The sequence below is a fragment of the Varanus komodoensis genome, unplaced genomic scaffold (genome assembly GCF_004798865.1).
Source record: "Varanus komodoensis strain SLA01 unplaced genomic scaffold, ASM479886v1 scaffold1, whole genome shotgun sequence".
Taxonomy (NCBI): domain Eukaryota; kingdom Metazoa; phylum Chordata; class Lepidosauria; order Squamata; family Varanidae; genus Varanus; species Varanus komodoensis.
The window spans coordinates 58,952,433-58,974,348 of record NW_025335268.1 but is presented as its reverse complement, the minus strand read 5'-3'; the positions used below and the strand labels follow the sequence as shown (position 1 = coordinate 58,974,348).

The 21,916-nt window shown below is 40.4% G+C and overlaps 1 protein-coding gene across 3 annotated transcripts in view; it reads right to left on the bottom strand.

Annotated features, from left to right (window-relative positions):
• Positions 1 to 948: 948 nt before the first annotated feature.
• RTN4IP1 (reticulon 4 interacting protein 1) overlaps positions 949 to 21,916 on the bottom strand; it is a 47,326-nt gene continuing 26,358 nt past the window's right edge. Inside the window, exons 9-11 of one of the 3 annotated variants that reach the window (XM_044427092.1) lie at positions 2,148 to 2,201; positions 1,739 to 1,843; positions 951 to 1,602 (exon numbers count right to left, since the gene is read on the bottom strand). In XM_044427092.1, the coding sequence (XP_044283027.1) occupies positions 1,540 to 1,602; positions 1,739 to 1,843; positions 2,148 to 2,201 (222 nt within the window). In that variant the 3' untranslated portion in view covers positions 951 to 1,539. Of the gene's footprint in view, positions 1,847 to 2,147; positions 2,202 to 21,916 lie in introns of all 3 variants that reach the window. The other 2 variants (XM_044427083.1, XM_044427076.1) reach the window with 2 other exon arrangements.

Genomic DNA, 21,916 nt, shown 5'->3' with positions numbered 1-21,916 from the left:
AATACATCCTTGGGAGCTCTTAAGAATAGGAATATATCTAGTTAAACCAGAAACTGTTGGTTGTAACCATGTGTGTTGAATTATTTTGTACTAAAGTAGATTGAATAATGGGAAAGTTTGCACTTTATGGAGTACAAAGTCATTCCAAATACATCATTAGTATATGTACCCGCATTGCATTCTTTTGTTACACAGATGCTGACTAAATGTGATAAATGACCTAGAAGCTCTTTAGAGTTGATTATTATGTATCTATTTATGTATTTATAAAAATTCCATACTGCCTATGAGACAAAGCTTTCTGGTTGATGTACAAGAATAGTATTGGTGAACTTTCAAATGTGTATGACTAGAGCAAAAGAATTAAAATGAAATTGCATAGGACAAAGGAGGAAAGGTTTATACAAGGGCATGGGACTCGACATTATTTCACTTACCTGCAGGTATGTGCAGAATTGTATAATAAACACTATGTACTGGTTACAGTTCAAGGAATATATATCAATATGTTAACCTGAGTAAACCAAGAACTGGATTGGAACATAGTGAAATGATATACCTGTTCACTGTTAGGTTACTATGGATAGCTGCTCATATACTGCCAATACTGTTAGAAATTGTTTAGCAGGGGGATTAGTAGTACATTTGCAGGACATGGCAACCCTGGGAATAAGCTATTTCCTGTGTGTTGTTTGTGGAGCAACCCACAGTGTGCCTAAAAAACAGTTGTGCTCAACTTGGGTTGTCCTCACCTTTCTTTCCCTTTGGTCCTCCATCTGTCCTGGACAAAATGTGTTCCCCATAATGCATCTCTCTCTCCCTTTTAAAAGTAATATTAGCTTTTACAAACATGATAAAATATAAGAATCAGTCTTTCTCCTTCATGGACTCTGCATCACACATACAGGGTTCTACATACCTATGGTAGGAGTGGGTGTGAATGAAGCCACAAACATGCCTTGGCAAGTAACTGTATCCCTGTCATAATAGTCCATGTAGCTTAAGCTGGCACTTGTATATGTATATGCAGCACTGGATGTTCGAAATTTAGTAAATGTCAACATTTCTATGGAACTGCTGATAGTAACTTTATTTGTCTTTCAGGTTTGTGTGCTGCCCTGCCCTTCAATATGTAATTATCAGTGTGGCTTCCAAAAGTTAAAATAGAGGAAAACAACAACAATAAAACATCAATAAAATCATAACAATATCAGGATAATTGCAGTAGTAAAATTCCATAATACAAATTCCTTCAGATGGTGAAAAGCAGGAAAAATGTTGCTCAGGCTGCAATCTTATGTACATTTACCTGGAGTAACTCCCACTGAATTCAGTAGAACTTACTACTGAGTAGATGTATAGGTTTGCATTGTTAGAGGATAGAAGCCCAAGGATTTTTTTAAAAGTTTCATTGTATATGTCTTGTTTTCCTTTTACAAGTTTAGAGCATCTTACATGGGGCTTTCTTGGGTTCCATTCAGTCTATCACACTCCTTACTCACATCTCAGAATCACATCCCTTCTGCTGAGGACAGCTTGCTAGAGCAGGTCTTGGGTGTAAATGTATGTGTCCAGCAGGAAGGTGAAGGTGAAGTATCTGTTCTGTTGATAGATGGAAAGTATTAAGTTTAACCCCTTGTTGTCCCCCATCTGGATACTGACCAAAGCAGTGCCTCTTTAGTGTTAATAATGTGCTACAGTCATGTACTATGGTTTTTTGAACTAGAATATACTCAACTTGGAATTTCCTATTATTTTCTATTTGTAGATGGCTGCTGTATGAAGAATCTGGTTTCCAGGGAATCCCTTTACTGTTGGAACCTGGAGAATATCCTGATCTCTCCTTCTGGGAAAAGAAAGAAGCCTATATTAGGTCTATGAGGCCTTTGAAAATGGTGAGATACTGATACAAAGTGAAGTCTACAGTTTCACAGTATTCTGTAAAAAATTTGGAAATATTAAGTGTTTGCTAAATAAGATTGGATTCAATGGACTTTTATCTGTTGGAGGAAGACAGCCTTAGATGGGTTCATTTCCATTTTGAAGTCTTAATTGTAGTATTTAATATTTTTATGAAAATCCATCCCCACTGAATATGAAAGGTGCTGCTGGTACCTCCTTTAACAAAACCAAAGTTTTCCAATTACCTTATCTTCATCTTCTTCTTCTATTTTTGTAGGGTGGACGCAAAGTTGAATGTCCTGAATGTCCAAAGGTAAAAAGATTTATGTGTAAGCTTTCTTTTGAATGAGTGTGAGACAATGCAATTTTGAACACTGCTGTCTTTCAAATGTGCATCTGTTAATGTATATACATTGATCATTGCTGTCCATATATTTTAGCTTTAATCTTTATAATTTGTCAAATATGACTCCTCAGTGCCCTATTTCACAAAAGCATTTTATAGAAGACATATAGTTTATATTATTTGATGCATGGGCTTTTTTCTCAAACAATAAATACAGGAAAACATGTTTGCTAATTAGAACAAATCAACAGCATAGTAGTAGGGTCATACTTGTATTGCGTATAAGCAAAAGTCACACTCTAGGAAGCCACATTTTAAGGTATCCAGAATGCTTCCTCATGCTGAATTATAATTAAAAAGTGGGAGGGTCTAGGGCTGTTAGTATCACTAAGAATGATTCTCCCAGCCTTCAGAGTTACACCACTCTTACCTCAGTTCATAAAAGTCCAATATCCTCCCTTCCCCACTGTCACAGTACATGTGTAAAAGGATCCAGAGCTTGATAGCAAAGTTGTCCCTTCAGTTTAAGTTGTGCAACACATGACTCTGGTACCAGATAAAGTATTCAAATTAGTTTTTGTGGTAACCTGAAAGAATAGCTGTGGGTCATGGGTTCAAATGCCTCTTCAGCCGTGAACCCATTGGGTTGCCTTAAACAAGTTGTAGCAGTCTTTTTGCATCCCTCCCCACACATCTGTGGATTATGATAATACAAACTTATCTTACAGTTCTTTCACATTGTATGAGAAGCCATTTTGAGTCATATGGAAGAGTCATGTGGAAGTATAACAAATTTTATCATTGCCTCTGTTTCTCTAAAGGTAATTATCTATGAAAAGCCTTTCTTTGAAGGGAAGCACATAGAACTTGATTCAGAATTACATTCTCTCGCTGAAGAAGGACAACAAAAAGAAGAATCCACAGACCTGAAAAGTGATCTGCTGACATCAATAGGATCCATAAAAGTGAAGGGAGGAGTGTAAGTATGAGTTGGGTGGAGAACTAACATTTCACCTGGTAGCTAATGTAGTGTGGTGACTAGGCCAGTTTACATGATCAGACAGCTCATGTGATGCATGGGTTGTGACACTTGAAAGAGGCTATTTTGAACATTCAGGCTCCAACTTGTCATGTTGTTTTAATCCAGGATTCGTGGGTTATGTCGGATAAATAACCCTAAAACAGGTCATGGGTTCTGTAAGAGTTGTTTAAATCTCACTTAATTGCATGATCAAATATCTCCCATTGGAAGTGTCCCTTATTTCATTTGGAATGTTACAACTATTTTAATGTTGATGTCTGGATTTTATTTTTTACTTTACTTTTGGCTGTTAATTTATGAAGATTACAAGTTTTGCTTACGCATTATTACAGTGCTTGCTTTCAGTTTTGATCTTAAAAAAATGTTTACCATTTGTAGTTGGGTTGCTTATGAGAAGCCAGAGTTTGCAGGGCATCAGTATTTGCTGGAAGAAGGAGAATATCAGGAATGGACCGACTGGGGTGGTTATGATGAACAAGTACAATCACTGCGGCCTGTTCTAGGGGTAAGTTTAAGAACACGTAATAGACAAATGTACAATACTTTTATTCTTTCTTCTTGTTGTTGCTATGTAACTTGTAACTACAGTACATGTAACTACAGAGCTGTATTTATTTATTTATAAAATTTGTATGCCATCCATTACTTCCGTCTCAGGAAGGCTTACAGCATTAATCAGAATAAAATAAATTAACTAAATTTACTATTCCATGCTGGCTGAAAATCCAGTAAAATACAAACAATAAAATACAATACATATTAAAATATTGATCGAATAAAAAGGTCTTAACCTGGCGCCGGAAAACACATAATGACGGCACCAGGCTGCCCTCTCTAGGGAGCGCATTCCATAGTCAGGGCGCCACCGCAGAGAAGGCCCTCCTCTGGGTACTCTGTCTTCTAACGTCTTTCACAGAGGGTTCCCAGAGGAGGGTTTCTGCTGCCGATCTCGGGGCAGGAGGGCATATAGGGAAAAAGGCGTTCCTTTAGGTATCCTGGTCCCAAGTCGTTTAGGGCTTTATAGGTAATTACCAGCACCTTGAATTGAGCCTGGATTTTGATGGGAAGCCAATGGAGCTGATAGAGGACTGGGGTAATAGGAGAATAATGCCCAGTCCCTGACAGCATCCTGGCAGCTCTATTTTGCACCATCTGAAGTATCCGGGCTGTCTTCAAGGGCAGCCCCACGTACAGCACATTACAGTAATCCAAACGGGAAGTAACCAGTGCATGTGTCACTGTTGCTAGGCAATCCTCCTCCAGGTTGAGATGTAGCTGATTGATCAGCCAAAGCTGAAGGAAAGTGCTCCTTGCCACCACCATCACTTGGGCTTCTAAGGACATCTCCGGGTCGAGGAGCACTCCAAGCTGCGGACCCTGTCCTTTAGAGGGAGTGCAACCCCATCCAGGACAGGGCCCAAGTCACCTACCCAGAAGCTTGAATCACCCACCAACAGGACCTCCATCTTATCTGGATTGAGCTTTAGTTTATTGGCCCTCATCCAGCCCATTACCTCGGCCAGGCACCAGTTCAGGACAGCCACTGCTTCACCTGGATTAGTTGAAAAAGAAAGGTAGAGCTGGGTGTCATCAGCGTACTGATGACTCCGCAGCCCAAACCTCCTGATGACCTCTCCCAGTGGTTTCATGTAGATGTTGAATAGCAAGGGGGACAGAATAGAGCCCTGCGGTACTCCATGATGGAGTTGCCATGGTGCAGAGCCAAAGTCCCCCAGCACCACCTTCTGAAATTGGCTGGCAAGGTAGGAGTGGAACCACTGCCAAGCAGTGCCTCCTACTCCTAGTTCCGCCAGCCTATCCAGAAGGATACCATGGTCAATGGTATCGAAAGCCGCTGAGAGGTCCAGAAGAACCAACAACTCTATGTAGCTATAGAGCTTGGTCTGTAGTGTAGACCATCCCATCCCCAACAGCATTTCACAGAATGGAAAGGGAAGAGAACAAACAAGACAAAGAGGTTGTTCCCTCCCTCCCCCTTTTAATCCACACGCCATGTATGCTGACTTGCCCACTGCAGCTTAAAAGAACTGCAAGTTGTAAGCCGCCCCAAGGCTTTGGCAAGGGGCGGCATAGAAATGTAATAATAATAATAATAATAATAATAATAATAATAATAATAATAATAATAATAAGAAGAAGAAGAAGAAGAAGAAGAAGAAGAAGAAGAAGAAACATGCATGTGATTCTGGATCATGCACAGCCAACCTAAATCAGATATACAGGAGGGTAGACGATTATTTTGTGGGAACAAATAATTAGAGGTGCTCCCCAATGCCAACCACACTGTTCTGTTATCCTTTAAACTGCGATGGCAATTTCTCATCGGGGAGGGGAGAACCCTGGTGAAGGAGCATTTGTGCCTCCTCACTGCTTTCTTCTGCCAGTGGGCATACAGCCCTGGATCCCTCTTGGTCTGGGTACAGAGGAAGCTGGGGAATGATAAAATGGCCTGTTAAGAATGGCTGTTGCTTCCCTTGACTTCTTGCATATTCAGGGTAGAGATTACATCAAGGGAAGGTATGGCTGCAGTTGGTTCACTGACAAGAGCTATGTGGAGTTTCTCTTGATCCTGCAATTGTAGTCTGGTTGTTCATCCACCTCTCACTCTGACCCAGAGAATGGTGGCAGTGTGAAGGAGGAGCTGGAGATGTCTGCTTGCATACTGGCTCTCTGCTTGTCAAGCCAATGACTTGTAGCCACGATGGGAAGGATGAGGAGCAAGAGCAGCTGGGAACAGTGGCACTAAAAAGATGGCTCTGGGGCCTTTTTCATTTGTACTGTCTGTGTCAGCACTGTTCTCTTCCCTTCTTTGATGACCAGCACCTCTGTGCACAAGAGACCCGCTTTTTGAATAAGAGTCTTGATATTTTCAGACTGGAGAAACACTTACATTGTGTTTGTTGTGCTGTGATTTTCTTTTGGTTTCCTTTTCTGTAGAGTTTGATGCAGCCTCACATGATAATGTACACTGAAAAAGATTTTGGGACTAAAGGCTCCAATGTAAATGTGTTAGGAATTATTTCCAATTTGAAGGACACTGGCTATGGAGTAAGGACACAATCCATAAATGTATTAGGTGGCATGTAAGTTGGATGTCAAGCTTCATTTTCATAATTAACAGTTAACATATATAAATATAAATGAATTACACATTAATCAGTTATGATGAACTGATTTATCACCATTTGTATTTCTGTGTGGACAGGGATAGTGCAAATTCCTTGGGAGTATGCATTAATTTTTAGAATGGTAATGGGGGGAAATGCATATTCAGTTAAGATGTATTGTTTTTGTAACTACTTTGGGATAAGTGACTAGACTTTTCCATTCTTATAATGGGTTTGTGTAGCCAGTTCCCCCGGGTTTGGACATTTGGGCTCAGATGAAACAACAATTCAGCACAGGTACACCAACTCCTGCCACAGTGCATGGACAGCTGAAGTGGTTTGTTCCCTGCAAAAAACCCACCCTCCATAAATCAGCCTGGGATCACAGCAGTCTGAAGCAAGCTAATACCTTTTGCAGGAGTTTAGTATTTCAGTACTTTGTTTGCAATGCATTTATGCAGCCTTTTTTTCTCCCACTTCCTCCCCCTCCTTTTTCTCAAACATTTGGTGCTCATGTCTCAAGTACAATCTAATAATTGAACACTTTAGGACCTGTTAGCTCAACATGTTTTTTCATGCTTGCACAACACTTCCTGTCCTGTGTGAATCACAGCACAGGATTGCTTGGCAGTGTAGATAGCACAAACCAAGGGAGTTGCATGCAAGTAATAACAGGAAGGAAACTTTCATTGGCACCAATCACTCCATATGTTTTCATGGAAAATCTTACTGTAGAATGAGGAAACAATCGGTTCCTGCAGTTGGATTGTCTGTATGGAACACGATATCTATATTTTCATTATGAGTTTATAATGATAAGACAGTATGTGACTTCTGCATACTGACCAAGCCTGCTTTATTTACAAAAGTTTGAGTATGTGGTCCACTTTTCACATCTCAGTAACCAAAGATTTTTTTAAAAACTTGAGTTGATGTGGATGTATTAGCATGCAGGTGCAGTTGTGCCCAGAGTTGGAGTGACAACCCAGAGTTTCCAGCTTGCGTGTCAGGGCAATGGCACATTCCTCATTTGTTTAGCTACTTCCATGCATGGCAGGAGTGATTGAGCAGCATACACAAGCACATTCACAAGCCACTTAAAAAACAAAACCCTGGGTTGTTGTGATGTGCAAACTGGGCCTATGTGATGTTCAAGTGTAAATATGCCCCACTGTGAATAGGAGCTTACAATTAATGTACTGTTCAAATCTCTGTCACTTTGACTAAGCACTTTACTGGGCAATTTGGGTGTGTATTTAGGAATATGCCTCAAACAATTAGTGAACAGTGTGTTGAATGGATTGGTTAAATATGAATCAGAATGAGAGGAAATGGAAAGCATAAAGTATAAAGAAGCAATGATCAAAACATAAAGCATTCTTATGCTATGCTATGCACATTTTTATTTTCTATTGCCTTCTACGGGTAGCTAGTATACAATTGGAACAGAGCTTAGGGTGTTGAGTGCAGATAGGCTTGTCTGTAGCTCAGTAAAATAGACTTGCTGTTCAAAATATGAAAATGGTCTTGAGTAAACTCATATGATCTTAAAAGCCTGGTTTTAATAGGCTTTCATGAAAAATCTCTTGAGAACTGTTGTAGGTGCATTATACAATTTAAGAGTAGCAGGGTATGAAAAAAAAATTAAATTCAAAGAGCACTGTGCAAAAGCAGATGCACAATCCTTTATCTGCAAATTGTTTGATAAGGAACTAAAGAAACTTACATAATGCCCTAAGCATTAAAGCCATGGTAACTATGTCAGCTGAAAATGATGCAGTAATGCCATACCTTAAATAATTGACTTCTCACCAGTATGGTGCTAATATGAAGAGTCATATGGAAAATTACAATATAAAATCCAGTATTAGGCTAGTAAAATCCTATTTGGGTTTCCAAATACACAATGTTTTAATTTTTCAGCAAGTATACCTGAGAACAGTTTCCTTAATGTACCCTACTCCTTTTTAAAAATATACAAAGTTCATAATTAAATAGTTGATGACAGTTATTCATCTACCCTGATAAAAGCCAGTGAAGTCATGGAATTGTGACAGTATATCAAAATAATTTGTTGACTTATTTTCAGATGGGTGGCTTATGAAAATCCTGACTTTACAGGAGAGCAGTACATCCTTGATAAGGGAATGTATCCCAGCTATGAAGCTTGGGGAGCTACAGGTCCTAAGATATCTTCAGTTCAACCCCTAATTTTGGTAAGAAGGGCTTTTTAACTATCGTGTCCTTTTTTTAAAACCAAGTTTATATGTTTATCCTGCAACTCATTAATCAGTATGCTTTTGTATATCTCTGGCATTATCTTTCTTTTTTCTCTCCCTGCATTTTAGGATGACATTGGTGACCATCTAGCAAAATTTAAGGTAAAGATTGTAAGATTTTACATAGCAAATATAGAAGCTGAAGCATCAGAATGATCATCTAAAGAAGAACCAGCATGTGGGGAGACATTGCAGGGAACATAGTTTGTAAAATAGAATCTTGGGAGGCTTTAGGAGCTGGCAAAAGGAATGCCAAAATCAAAGTGCATGTGCACAATCTAATCCTATCTGGAGGTCCCTGTGCCCACCCCCGCCAAATGCTTTGGCTTACAGCTTAACCTTTCCATTGGCTATGCTTTCTAGGACTAATGGGAGTTGTGGGCCACTACATCTGAAATTCCACAAGCTGCCCAGCCTTGACTTGTTTTTCAAATGCATGGTTATTTCCAGAAGATGTCAGATTTGGACTTTAGATAATTTCTAAAAAAAGAAATTTCAAACTTGATGAATGCAAGGAATGATAATGAAATGGTTTTGGTAGAACTTGAGGAAACCAGTGAGCAGGGCTCCATACATTTTGACTAGTCTTAGCACAAAGTAAGGGGGTGTTATCATGGTCTGTAAGAATTCAGTTTCTCTCTCCAGGCACCCTATCCACTTGCTGGCTAGTCTGGAGTGTTGGCACCTTGTGGTGAGCCAGCAGGACAGATTGGGGGTACTGCTGATAGAATGCCCACCCTGCAACCAATCAGTCTCCCTACCTGAGCTTATTAAGGTAGTCTGAGATGTGAAGTTGGGAGTCCCCCTGGTTGCTGTTTCTGGGGAACTTCAGCATGCACACTGGAGGCATTGTATCTGGAGTGGCTCTGGATTTCATGGCTGCTATGACGTATATCCACGTATGGCAGGGCATACTCTTGACTTGGTTGTCTTGGTTGGATATGAGAATGGTGCTCTGAGTATGGGTGATTTCTAGTCAGTCCCTTTGCCATGATCATGTCATCACTTGCTGAGATTTAGACTGATGGTGGCTTTTCGCTTCTGCAAGGGTGGGTGACCTATTAGGATGGTCAGCTCCCAGGAGCTAATGATCCAGATGGTTTCCGGGGCTCTGGAGGATTTTCTGACTGACATGGCTGGCCCTCCTGTTGAAGCCCTGGTTGTGCTGTGGAGTGCAAAATCAACCTGGGCAGTCGACATGATTGTGCCTAAGTACCTTCTCTGTTGTAGAGCACATATGGGTCTGTGGCATACCTTAGAGATGAGAGTGATTAAACAACTTAGAAAGCCAGCAAGGAAGGAACCACTGGTTAGGCCAGGGAGGTGCTTAATGCCTCCTTGTGAGGGAGTGGTCCTGAGCTGCAGCTCAGCTGGCACCAAAACTGTCATCTTTTTGATGCCTGGTTAAGTTGGCCTTCTTTCTGGGGCTTTTAACAACTTACTCAGCCTCCCGGAGGCTTGAAGGGGATCTCCAGGTGGTTTGCAGTCTCTCCCTCTGTGCCTCCCTTCCCCCCCCCCCCCTCTCTCTCTTGGTTATTGTCTGTTTTAAACTTTTACATATTTTTTCTGATTATATATTTTATTGTACTTTTATCATCTGTTTTTATGGACTGTATAAACTGCCCAGAGAACTTTGGCTGTGGGGTAAAATGGAAATGAAATAAACAAACAAAGCCAAGATGTGTCATTTTCACTGACCCTGCCCAGTGGCCTGGCTCAGGGAAGCGGTGTGGACAGATCATGCCTGACACACCCCATGCTCAAAGGACCCTTGGAAACAGGAAGGACTCAGTATTACTGAAGGAATGAGCCACTCCTTTCACCTGCATTTCAGATTGAGGAAAAGGGCAGGAATTCATCCATGCTCTCCCTGTGAACTTTAGAGGTCTCTGTGCTCTCAAGTGCATTCAGTCTACATTAGTTTAAGTAGAGCCCTAGCCTGTATTTCACGCTACACTGGCACAGACTGTTTCCAGATAAAAAGATACAGTTGCATGTGCGTTTGTGGAGCCCTGGTAAGAAAGGATAACACAATCTTTTAGCTTAGAACAAACAGACTTTCACTTCAAGGTCAGGTAACTGCCAAGCAAAAATTCATTATAGTAAAAGGTTTTGGAAATTTTGGCTTGCAAGATGGTCTTAAAAATAAAGTCTGTTTATAATTTGTATACTTGTTTACTGTTATACTTGCATATTATAATTGTATTCATTCATTCATTCATATACATTTTTATCCTGCCCAATAGCCTGAAGGCTCTCCGGGGTGTTAACCAGATCTAAAACATAAGACAAGCACAATTCAACAAAACAATAAACACTTATAAAATCACTAAACAAGCAGGCCACTGTCATCATGTCAAATTACAAACACTGGCGCAGTAATACTGTTCAACAAGATCACCGTCACCACAGTTTAAAAATACAGGCATAGTAATGATATAAATGATAATATTAAAATATTAATATTTAATATGCTAACATTTGATATTGATATATTTTAATATCTTAATATATTAAAACATAACTATTAAAATATCTGGAGAATAAAAAGGGTTTCACCTGGTCCTAGAAGGAAAAATGGGTAGACGCTCTTTGGGGAGCTGATCATAAGTGCGATGCCACAATTGAAAAGGCACTTCTGCTCACCACTCTCCTTACTTCCATTGGAGGGAGTTCCCTAAGAAGGACCTGAAAAATGGTCTTAAAGCCTGGCTAGGTATGTATGGAAGTAGGCATTCTTTCAGATAACCTGGTACCAGGCTATGTAGGGCTTTATATGGTAGTAAAAGCAGTTTGAAACAAGCCTTGACCTTAAGTGGGATGCAGGGCAGCTGAAACACGGCTGCCGTAATATGGTCTTGAGGGCCAGTCCCCGTTAACAGCCACAGTGCCCTATTTTGAAGTTTCCGGACCATTTTCAAAGAAAGCTCCATGTGGAACATGCTAAAATAGACTAAATGAGAGGCTACCACGGCATGGATTAGAAACATAGAAACAGAGCGAGTCAGAAGGGGTCTCCTGGACCATCTAGTCTGACCCCTGGCTCCAGCTGGCTCTTCTCACGACATCCCCACCATGTGTATGTCCAGCCTATCTGAACACCCTCACCGATGGGGCCTCAACCACTTCCCATGGAAGCCCATTCCATACCCTCAGGGTCCTAACTGTCAAGAAGTGCTTCCTGGCATCTAAATGGAACCTTGGTTCTCTGAGCTTTGTGATTTGAGATTACTGTCTCTAGGTTCTGTCTTTCCAGGTAGGGTAGTAGTTGGTAATTTGGCCTAAACTTACAAAAGATTTTCTATGCCACTGTGTCCACTTGTGTCTCAAGTGACAACTCTAGATCTTGGAATACCTCCAGACTACAAACCTTTTCCTTTAGGGGGAGTGCAACTCCATCCAGAACAGGTTGAGTGTCTCCCAACTGTACAGACAATCCTCCCACCAACAGCACCTCCGTTTAATTGTAGCTGGCACCACTCCCTCTTTCAAGGAGGCATTTACAGCCTCCTGGACTCAGGTACGAATCCTTTTTCTTGTTCTGGCAATAAGCCATGACGACAGTGATCAAGCATACAGGTGGTAGGCCAAACCTGACCAAGCACTTTGTCCACTTCCTCATGTCTCAGTAGCTGAAATTCATCCAACAACACTGGACAAAACATTGCTTTGGACACCTCTGTTAAAAGGTCTACATTGATGTGGAGTCCAACTTGTGGTGAATCACAGTGTCTTTATCTTCAAAGTGCTATGCAAATTCCTCACAGCAAGCTACTAAGGGTTCCACAGTTTCCCCCTCTGGCCCAAAGGGACCCGAACCGCTTGGAAAATCTCAGCTGGATGTCACTGAGAAGATGCAGTACTAGTGGAAAAGAACTGCATCTTTACCACCCCCACTGCTATGAAGTACGACTGATAGGGACCTTTAAGCCATCTTCAGCCAGACTCAATATGAGTTTACCTCCGCTTGCGCTCTAGCCATCTTTCTTGCTTCATTGCCGTCAGGTGTATACCACTGAGCTGGTTAGGCTCTCTCAAAGGAAGAGGGTGCTTGGGTGTGATCATGTCAACTGCCCAAGCCATCTACACGGTTCACAAGGAGACTTGAACTTTAACAGGAGCACAAACCATACTAATGGGAAACTTCCCCAGAGCCCTCAGGAAATTCACCAGGATCCATTAGCCTCTGGGAATACACCATTGTAATAGGTTCCCCATCCTTGCAGAGGGGAAAAGAAGTCAACCTAAATCTCGAGGTAGTGATTTGACCATGACAAGGGAATAAATGTTAAACCCCCTCACCTCCAGATCTCCATTCTTCTGCCCAGGTGGGAAAACCAGATGGAGTGTGTGTGTTAGACTGATTACATGTTGAGCTATGTTGAGAGTTTTGATAAAAGTGTTAGATTTATGGTTAATAAAAGTGATATTATCTGACTGTGTCATTTAGTGCTAAATAACAGTCTGCTTTACCTTTAAAGGTCCAGCTGTTTTCAGAACCAAAGTTCCAGGGAAGCTGTCTAGTACTTGAGGAAGACATTTCTCAGATTGAAGAGACTTTTCTTGCTAAGTCTTCAAAAGTATTATCTGGCAGGTGAGTGCACAGTGGTATCATTGAACTTCCCTCAGCGAAGACAGCCACTTAGGGAAGCAAGAGTCTGAGCGTGGAGCCGACGTAGATCATCTACGCCCTAATAAAAGACCTGGATGCATGTGTTTATATTGATATGTGGATGTATCCATCCGAGCCCAGTGCTATTTGTGTGTGATTGGGGATCCTCTCTTCTCTTGTATAAATAAAGCCTGTCTAAAATGCAAGGAAGTGGCTGAGGATGAGGATGGAGGTGCATTCAGAAATTGGGTGGATGCAGTTTGAACCCTTACTTTCTGTCTTGACAAGAAATGCTTCTGAAATTAGTGGATGCACATTAGTTAGCCTGCACTTTATGAGCTGGATTTGCCATAACTAAATGGAAGACATGTTTGTGTTTTGTATCTTGTATCCTATTTATTTTTTTAAAAAGCATTATTTCTGTTTCCAGCTTTCTTTAAGGAATTGAAAATTGTTCTGTAACATATGATCAATCTAACCACTCCAGCTATATGTCAGCAAGATTTCAAGTTACAGAGTGCTTCTTTCAATCTCACAGTGATTTAGATTTTATCTTGGATCATCATTTTCTTTTCTTCTTGCAGTTGGATTGCATATGATAAAGAAAATTTCTCTGGTAATCAGTATGTGTTAGAAGAAGGAGCCTATCCTGATCTGTCTGCAGTGGGTTGCCTACCCCAAACATGCTTGAAGTCTTTACAAGTTGTAAATATTGTAAGTTAAAAAAAAGAGTTGTGTGATCATGTAAAGCAGTAATGTTGGGTATTGGTGAAATATAAGTATGCAGGGATAAAAGCACCATCTGATGCATGTTTAGACAAAAGATAAAAAGTCCTATAACTTCCAGAATTCTCCAGTTAGCCATGCTGACCCTGAATGCTGGGAGCTTTTCAGTCTAAGCACATGGAGGATTGTGCCTAAAGCCACAGACACAAGTATGGAGATTAACCTCAAAAACATGCTGCAGAGGTGGGTTTGCAGGTGGAGGGCACAGTCCCTGTACAGAAATTGATACCTCTTTAGTGCAGGGCGACTTGCATGGCTATGCCTATCTTTAGATATTACAAAATGCAAACAATTTAAGAGCAATTTAAAGAATGAAGTGAACATTACCTCCTCATTTTTAGGGTTGATGTTGTGATTCCTGAAATACAGGGTTGCTCACAAAAGTTTTTAATCTTCTAAAGCTTCAAGCACAAGTTAAATCCACCCCAAATAATTAGTAGACTGAGATCCAGAGTAAATACCTTATTATATTCCACTGACAGAAACCTTTGTCTGGGTTCACACAACATGGGAATTTTAACCCTGCATTGTGCCGAAAATTCCTCTGCACCTAATAGACAAGCAGATGCAGCAGGGGTTGTGGGCCTGTTCATCCCACCTGCATTATCCCCAGGGACCCTACAAATGCGCCAAGATGTCCTCTAATCCATGGCAAGCCATTTGGCTCTGGCTTTACTTTTTTTTTTAAAAAAAGGTGCCTCTGTGTCATCCACATGCGAGGGCATCTAAGTCCACATGAACACTACCCTCTTCCCCCAAACCCCTAAGGATTTTGCCACAAAGCATGCTTTTCACACACCCCTACTTAAAAAAAAATCTGTAAAAATAGCTATGGGCTATAAAATTGTAATATGTCATGGACTCTTGTCTGCATTGACACAGAATCCATGCCAAATTGCAACTTTGTAGCACATTGCAAACTATTTAAGCTAGTGTGTGAGTGGAAAGCACCTGTACAGCATAATGTTCAGGGTTTTTTGAGGGCACTCATGTACCTCTGGGCTGCCCTCACGTTTCCAAGTGTGGATAAGCCGCCCCAAGGCTTCGGCGAATGAGGCAGCATAGAAATTTTTAAATAAATAAATAAAATAACACAGAAGCCAAAGGCCCCCCTAAAAAAAAACCTTCCAAAAACTTAGTTAAAAGCATGTTTTAGTGGAAAACCCTTCCATTTTCTCCCCTTCCAGGCAGGGTCTCCTGGGTTTGGGGAGTGCTAGAAAGCCCCAGTGGCCCCTGGGTTTTGCATGTTGACCTGAGTACATAGCACCCCAGGAAGTGACAATTCCTTAAGTTTTTGGTGTAAGAGAACAAGTTTGCTTTTTCTTGGGGGCTTCCCCAAGTATTGAAGTGCCCCTCTCCACTTTTAGCAGGAAGGTCTTTCCCTTCAGTCCCCACTGCTCCTTCGGGGTGCCTGGGAAAGGCTGTTGCCTACCTTAGCTAGAGCAGCAAGCCTCTTATTTTGTTGTCTGGTTTTGAACAACACAATAAGCCGTGATGGTTTTATGAGCCATGGCTATTTGGAGTGGTTTACAAGTGGCTCTGAATAGCTGATAAATCACCATCTGGGAAGAGTTCAGACAACATGCTATAAATTGGTGTGGTTGGTAAACCACCATGGCTTAATGTGTTCTGCCAATCAAATCCATTTTCTCTATAGCTCAGTCAGTATAAGAACAAGGAAAGTGTAAGCAATGACCTGCAATGAAGAAAGCAAGGGATTGAAATTTCCTTCTTTATTTAATATATATTTAATATATTTCTAGGCTGCCTTTCAGGGCAAGTGCTCCCACAGAGTCACTGAAATGGTTTCATTTCCCTCAATCACATGCATCATTAACCTGCCCAGAGAGCCTTGTAGCTAAATAAATAAATACAAATTCAGAAACCTAACCACCTGTTTTGTGTAAAGTGTCGAACAGAGCAGACTGATGAATAGATATATTTACCCCTTTACATCTAGTTTGTCTTTGAGACAGAAGGATACGTTCACTCAGTCCTATCCCAAATTTGATGAAAAAGAAACTGGAAGATGGGCTTTTTTCTATTTGTATCCAAATCTTGAGGATACAACTCGCATTGATCACTTTAACGCCCATTGATTTTGGCAGTATAAAGCCAAGCTTTCTGCTGCTATCCGCTCAAAAGTGTTTCCTTTTGGCTGGATTGAGTCCATTTTGTAACTCAAAGTGGCACTGGCATGGAAGGAAGAAAGAAAGAGAAAAGATTATGGCCAAAAGTGAGAAAAAGGTGACCAGGTTTTGATCCTGTCCGCTACTGACTTCAGCCATGCTCACACCCACATGCCAGAAAAGGGTTGCCTATACATACTCTTGAAAAGACTATTAGACAATTTATCACAGTTTTTAATACCTCTATCTCGTAATTTCAGTCACAATGCCTATTAGGTAACTTTTATGCCCATTCAGGATTTATGTACCTAGCTCCAAATCCTTCTCTATGGATAGTATGATGCTTGTGAACCTTTGGTGAATGTAGAAGAAAAGACTTGAGCCTTTTTGAAACCTGTGATACAAGAATGAAGCTCATAAATAATCCCATGGCTGTGCCCGCCTCATTTCTAAAACTGGCTATGCAGGCTATGTCTCTGTTGCAAGGTGTCTAGACTTTTTGGAGAGCTATGAAACATCAATTTTTTATTAGAAGTTCTAATACAGAGAATAAATATATAAAGCATTATATATTAATTCTTGAGTATCAACATTTTAGCGTTCCCTGTGTTTAAAGATTTACAGGTTTGCACACCTGGTTGCCCATATAGCTGCAGGGGAAGTTCTGCAATTATACCTGTTGCTGACTCATGAAAATGCCAGGCAAGCACAGAAGGTGTGGCCATAAGTCATCACCTTGCTTCTTCCAGTTTTCATCCCACGTTCAGAATAACTTTTTCATGAATAATAGCTTTTATTGTGAGCTTGCCATCCAGCTAGTCCTGCACTATGCAGCTTGTTTCACATTTATCTAAAAGTGGGAATGTATACTTAAAATATATTTAGTTTGTAAGGGCTTTCCAGATACTGTGGCTTACCCACAAGGATTGAGCCAACCTCTATAAATGCTTCTTCTGGGGAAAATCAAGTGGCTGGTAAGCTACATTTTACAAAGGGAGTGACAATTTATGTAATGAAAAAAATATTTTTCTCAGAGCAGTACACGAAAGCATAAATACAGGTAGTCTGTAGTGAATGGGAGGGTAACTTGTGGTTCTCCAGACATTTTGTCCTGCAACACCTGTTTGCCCTGGCTATTGCAGCCTCTGCTGAGGGATTTAGACATGTTGCCCATATCTACTGTTCTGTTTCATGAACATCTTAGAGTCACCCAGAACATTTAAAAAACTCAACTCCAATCTCCAGTAAATGAGAATTTCTCTTTTAAAACAGGAGCTTTCTGAGCCACTCATAGTCCTTTATGAAAAGAGAAACTTCGAGGGAAAGAAAATGGAATTTACTACAGAAATTTTAAATCTCCAGTTCCTTGGCTACAATCCTCATGTAGCTTCAGTAGAAATATGTGGTGGCATGTAAGTTACCTTGAACTTGGGAGTTTATAATTTGTAGAATTTAAGCATTGATTAAATGGCATTCATGATATGAAATGTTTTATGATATAAAAATGTATTTCTTCTCCTGTCTCTGTGAAAATTTATAGCAGACATTTTGGTTGTAGATAACTCCATTTAAATATTAGGAACTGAGAAACAGATTTAGCTCCAGTTACCCAGTGACTCTGAAGATTTAAGGGTATTTTAGGTTGCCTTAAAACTGCAGCTATGATGTGCTAAGGTTTTCTAGGTTGAAAGGAACAGCTTATGTAGCATGGCATGATATAATTGTGTGTTTAAAAAAGCAAAACCATAATGACCACAAAACTGATTCTAAGTTCCCCAAAACTTGATCTGAAATTTGACATGAATGTGAATAGGTTTCACATACACCTATTGCTTGCTGAAGGCCAAGCCTGCCCCTCGACTGTACATGTAATTTTCCTTTAATGCTTAAGCATAACTTGCTGGCATGTCTATAATTTTTCACTGACCAGTGTAGTTCTCCTAAAAGTTTGCTTACCTTCATGCTTTCTACCTTTAAAAGAAAACAAAAACGTGCTGAATGTTTCAGACCTACTATAGACCTAAGGCCTAGTATTGTATAGGCCTAGTATCTATCCACAGTTGAAGCTAACCCAAGTTTGTTTCTTTAGCCTGGTAAAGATGCCAAACCATGGTTTACCTTGCAAAACTAGGCTTGTTCCCCAGAGAGGATGGATGTGTGGATATTTAATTTTTTTTTTTTTTTTACTTGCAAGCAGAGGCTGGAAAGATGGGAGACACTGTGGTTCACTCCTTAATGGGGTGTATTCCAATAACCCATCTGACAAATCAGTGGAATAGGGAGAGGGCAGTTCTACCCCTTCTTTGCCATTCTCCAGGGCATGTGCACATGAACATACCCCTCCATCAAGGCTGCAACAAATAGTTGGGCAGACTTTGGGAGTGCTTTAGGAAGTAGGGAAGGAAGATTGACCCTCCTTGAGTGTCCTTTTTCTTGGTGGAAAGGTGGGGTACAAATAGAAAAAAGTTTGCTTGTGTGTCACTGCATAATGCTTACGGCAACTTGTGGTTTTCCAACTCAATTCAAAACCTGGCTTCTTATCACAGTTTGCATCTAATTGTTGACTATGGTTTAGGTATTCAGACATAAGAGTCAGGTTTTAAGATGGCATCTAAAAATCCTCTGGAAATTGATCCGATGTTTTAGTACTTCAGTCTATTACAGTAAAAGCTGGAACAAAACACAGACTTGATCCCCTTTCCCCTTTCTTAGTGTTGTTTCCTGTTTTTTATGAGTCCTTTTTAGGTATCATGTATTTTGATGGCTTTATTGTACCCAAATTGTGCACCAGTGTCTGATGCAATATGACCATAAAGCTTTCAACCCAAGTATATTTATTTTGAAGCAAGTCTTGCAGGTTTTCATTGGTCGCGGTAATAATATGCTTAAGATTGTTATGACAATAAAATCTGAAAACCCAATGCTATGTACTATTGCTATAAGTATTTTAAAGGAACTTTGTTCCAGGTACATTATTTTATGGATTCAGTTAATAAAATACAGTTTCTTTCAGATGGATCATTTATGAACACAATAATTATAAAGGCCGTCAAATTTTATTGACACCTAAAAAAATTCCGAACTGGTATGACTTAAGTGGTTATCACAAAATAGGTTCTCTACGACCTTTATTACAGGTAAGTGACTACAGTCCACTCTGAGATGTCAAGCATGTCTGAATCTTCTGTCATTCTACTTCTGCTGTTGCACTAATTGGCTCTTCTCTTCTTGAGTCTCCTTTTCTTAGTAATGTATAAAAGGACCATTTATCGTATCACACAGTGCGTGCAAACGTGATGACCCTGGCAAGGATGTCTAGATCTGTGATATAAGGCTTTGAAATGATAACTTGACTTGCAACACACAGTCTAATTCCAATTAACAATTCTGTCTCTTTAGGACAAAAAGTATAATTATTTTTGAGTAGTTTAAAATTGACTAAATTGCTTCCTGAAAATTGGCACCACTAAATTGCATATCATTTTAGAAGCAGCCTAATTCATTTCCAACACATACAGTGTCTTCTCAAAAGAACAGATATCCAATTATAGTTGAATGGAAGAAAAACAGGCAGGATAATCTGAACTTCAAGCATAGTATTAATGCTCTTGACATTTGAACATTATATAAGATCATTGGTAGAATACCTAGAAGTTAATGCTCATTAATATTATTGCAGGTGTTAGTAATATCTTTTAATATTTAGATGTGAACTCATACATCTTGTTGGTAATTAGGCCTGCTCAGCTAGACTATTCATAAGTAAGCAGTTTGAAAATATGCTTGCTTATTCAAGGCATTCATATAATTCTCCAAGTAAAATTAATATTTATTCATTTATTTCATGCATTTCAAATCTGCTCAATAATCAGCACTCTCTTGGCAGATTACTAACAGTTAAAAGACAAAACTCCAATATAAAACACAGTACAAATATTTAATAATAGACAATATATAGAAAACAAAACCCAGCATAAGAATCAGTAGAATAGGCTTAAATATCTGGATCTTGAAAATGCTTAGGTCTTTACCTAACGTGGAAAAAGTGACAATTCAGGTGCCAGACAGAGTTCATTCCATAAATGTGGTGCCACAACTAAGTAGTCCTTATCTAGGTTCTTTGGCAGGGACAAAGGTGACCTAAGGATCCTAGCAGGTACATGTATGAAGAAATTTTCCTTTAGATACTCAGGTTCCAAACTCATTAGAGCTTTAAATGTCAACACCCATACTTTGGATTTGTCTCATAAATGGCCTGGAATCCAGTGCAGCTGAGAAAGCAGAGGGGACCTGTTAGCAACATACAGGTATGTGAGAGGGTGCCATCCAGAAGTAGGTCATGACCTTTTTTCCCCTGCAGTGGAGGGCAGGACATGTTCCAATGGAGCAAAGCTCAGGGAACCAAGATTTAGGGTGGATGCAGGAAGTACTTCCTGACAGTTGGGACACCTAGGGTATGGAATGGACTTCTGGGGGAGGTGGTTGAAGCGCCAACGGTGAGGGTGATTGAGGATAGGCTGGACATGCACATGGTAGGCATGTCATGACTGGAGCCGGCTGGAGCCAGGGGTCAGACTAGATGACCTGGGAGACCCCTTCTGACTCTCTATGCTTCTAAGCACTAGAATCATATGATCATATTGGCCAGTCCCAGTTAGTAACCTCTCATCTCTGTTTTAAACTAAAGTTTCCAAACCATCCTTAAAGGTAGCCATACATGCAACACATCGAAGATACCTAACTGGGGGGGTTATCAGAGCATGGGCAATTGTCATCATACTCTCTCTGTCCAGACAGGATCATGAGCTAGTATTGTTGTAAACCGTCCTGGGAAGTCTTGTTAAGGACGGGTACTAATATTATTAATAGATAAATGAAATAAATAGTATATCAACCTAAACCGATAAAAGGCGCTCTGGCCAGCAAGGCTACAAGCGACAGTGCAGATCCTCCAAGATGTGTGCCTGTTCTTTCAGGGAAAGTGCAACCTTTTCCAGGGCAGGATGAATATCACTCATCTGGCTGGAAACAACCACTTATGAACAGTTCTTTGATTTTGCCTAGACTGAGTGTCACTTGGTTGACTCTCACCCAGTCCCTTACTTTGCTCAGGCACAGATTCGGGACAGCCACTGCCTTACCTGTGTTTGATGACAAAGATGGGTAGAGCTGGTGTCATGGGTGCCTCAGACCGCATCTCTGGATAGCTTCCCCCAGAAGCTGCACAGAGAAGTTAAAGAGCACGAGGGATACAGTTGAGCCCTGTGGCACCCTGAGGCAGAATCGTCACAGAGCAGCACAGCACCTCCTAGAAGCAGCCCAGGTGGCTTCTCCAGGAGGATAACATGACATTTTAACATATCTCAGGTGTGCCTTCTCCTTTACACAGTCCATATGGTCTTGCCAGTGAAATACAGGAAAGGTGTCAACTGTTTATGTGTCTACCTCAACACTAATTAATAGATCTTTAACTTTCTTCTAAAGATCTAAAAGCAGGGTAGGGAATGTCGCTTTTCAGATACCATTCTTTGTACATCAGTCTTGCCCAACCTGGTTCCTTCCCGTTGTTCTTGACAATTGGCTACAGTAGCTCAGTTCATTGAGCTGAAGTCCAAAAAACCTGGAAGGCACCAAGTTAGGAAAGACTGTCTTACACAAATATCATTTCTAGATAGGAAAAATCTATCTTTTG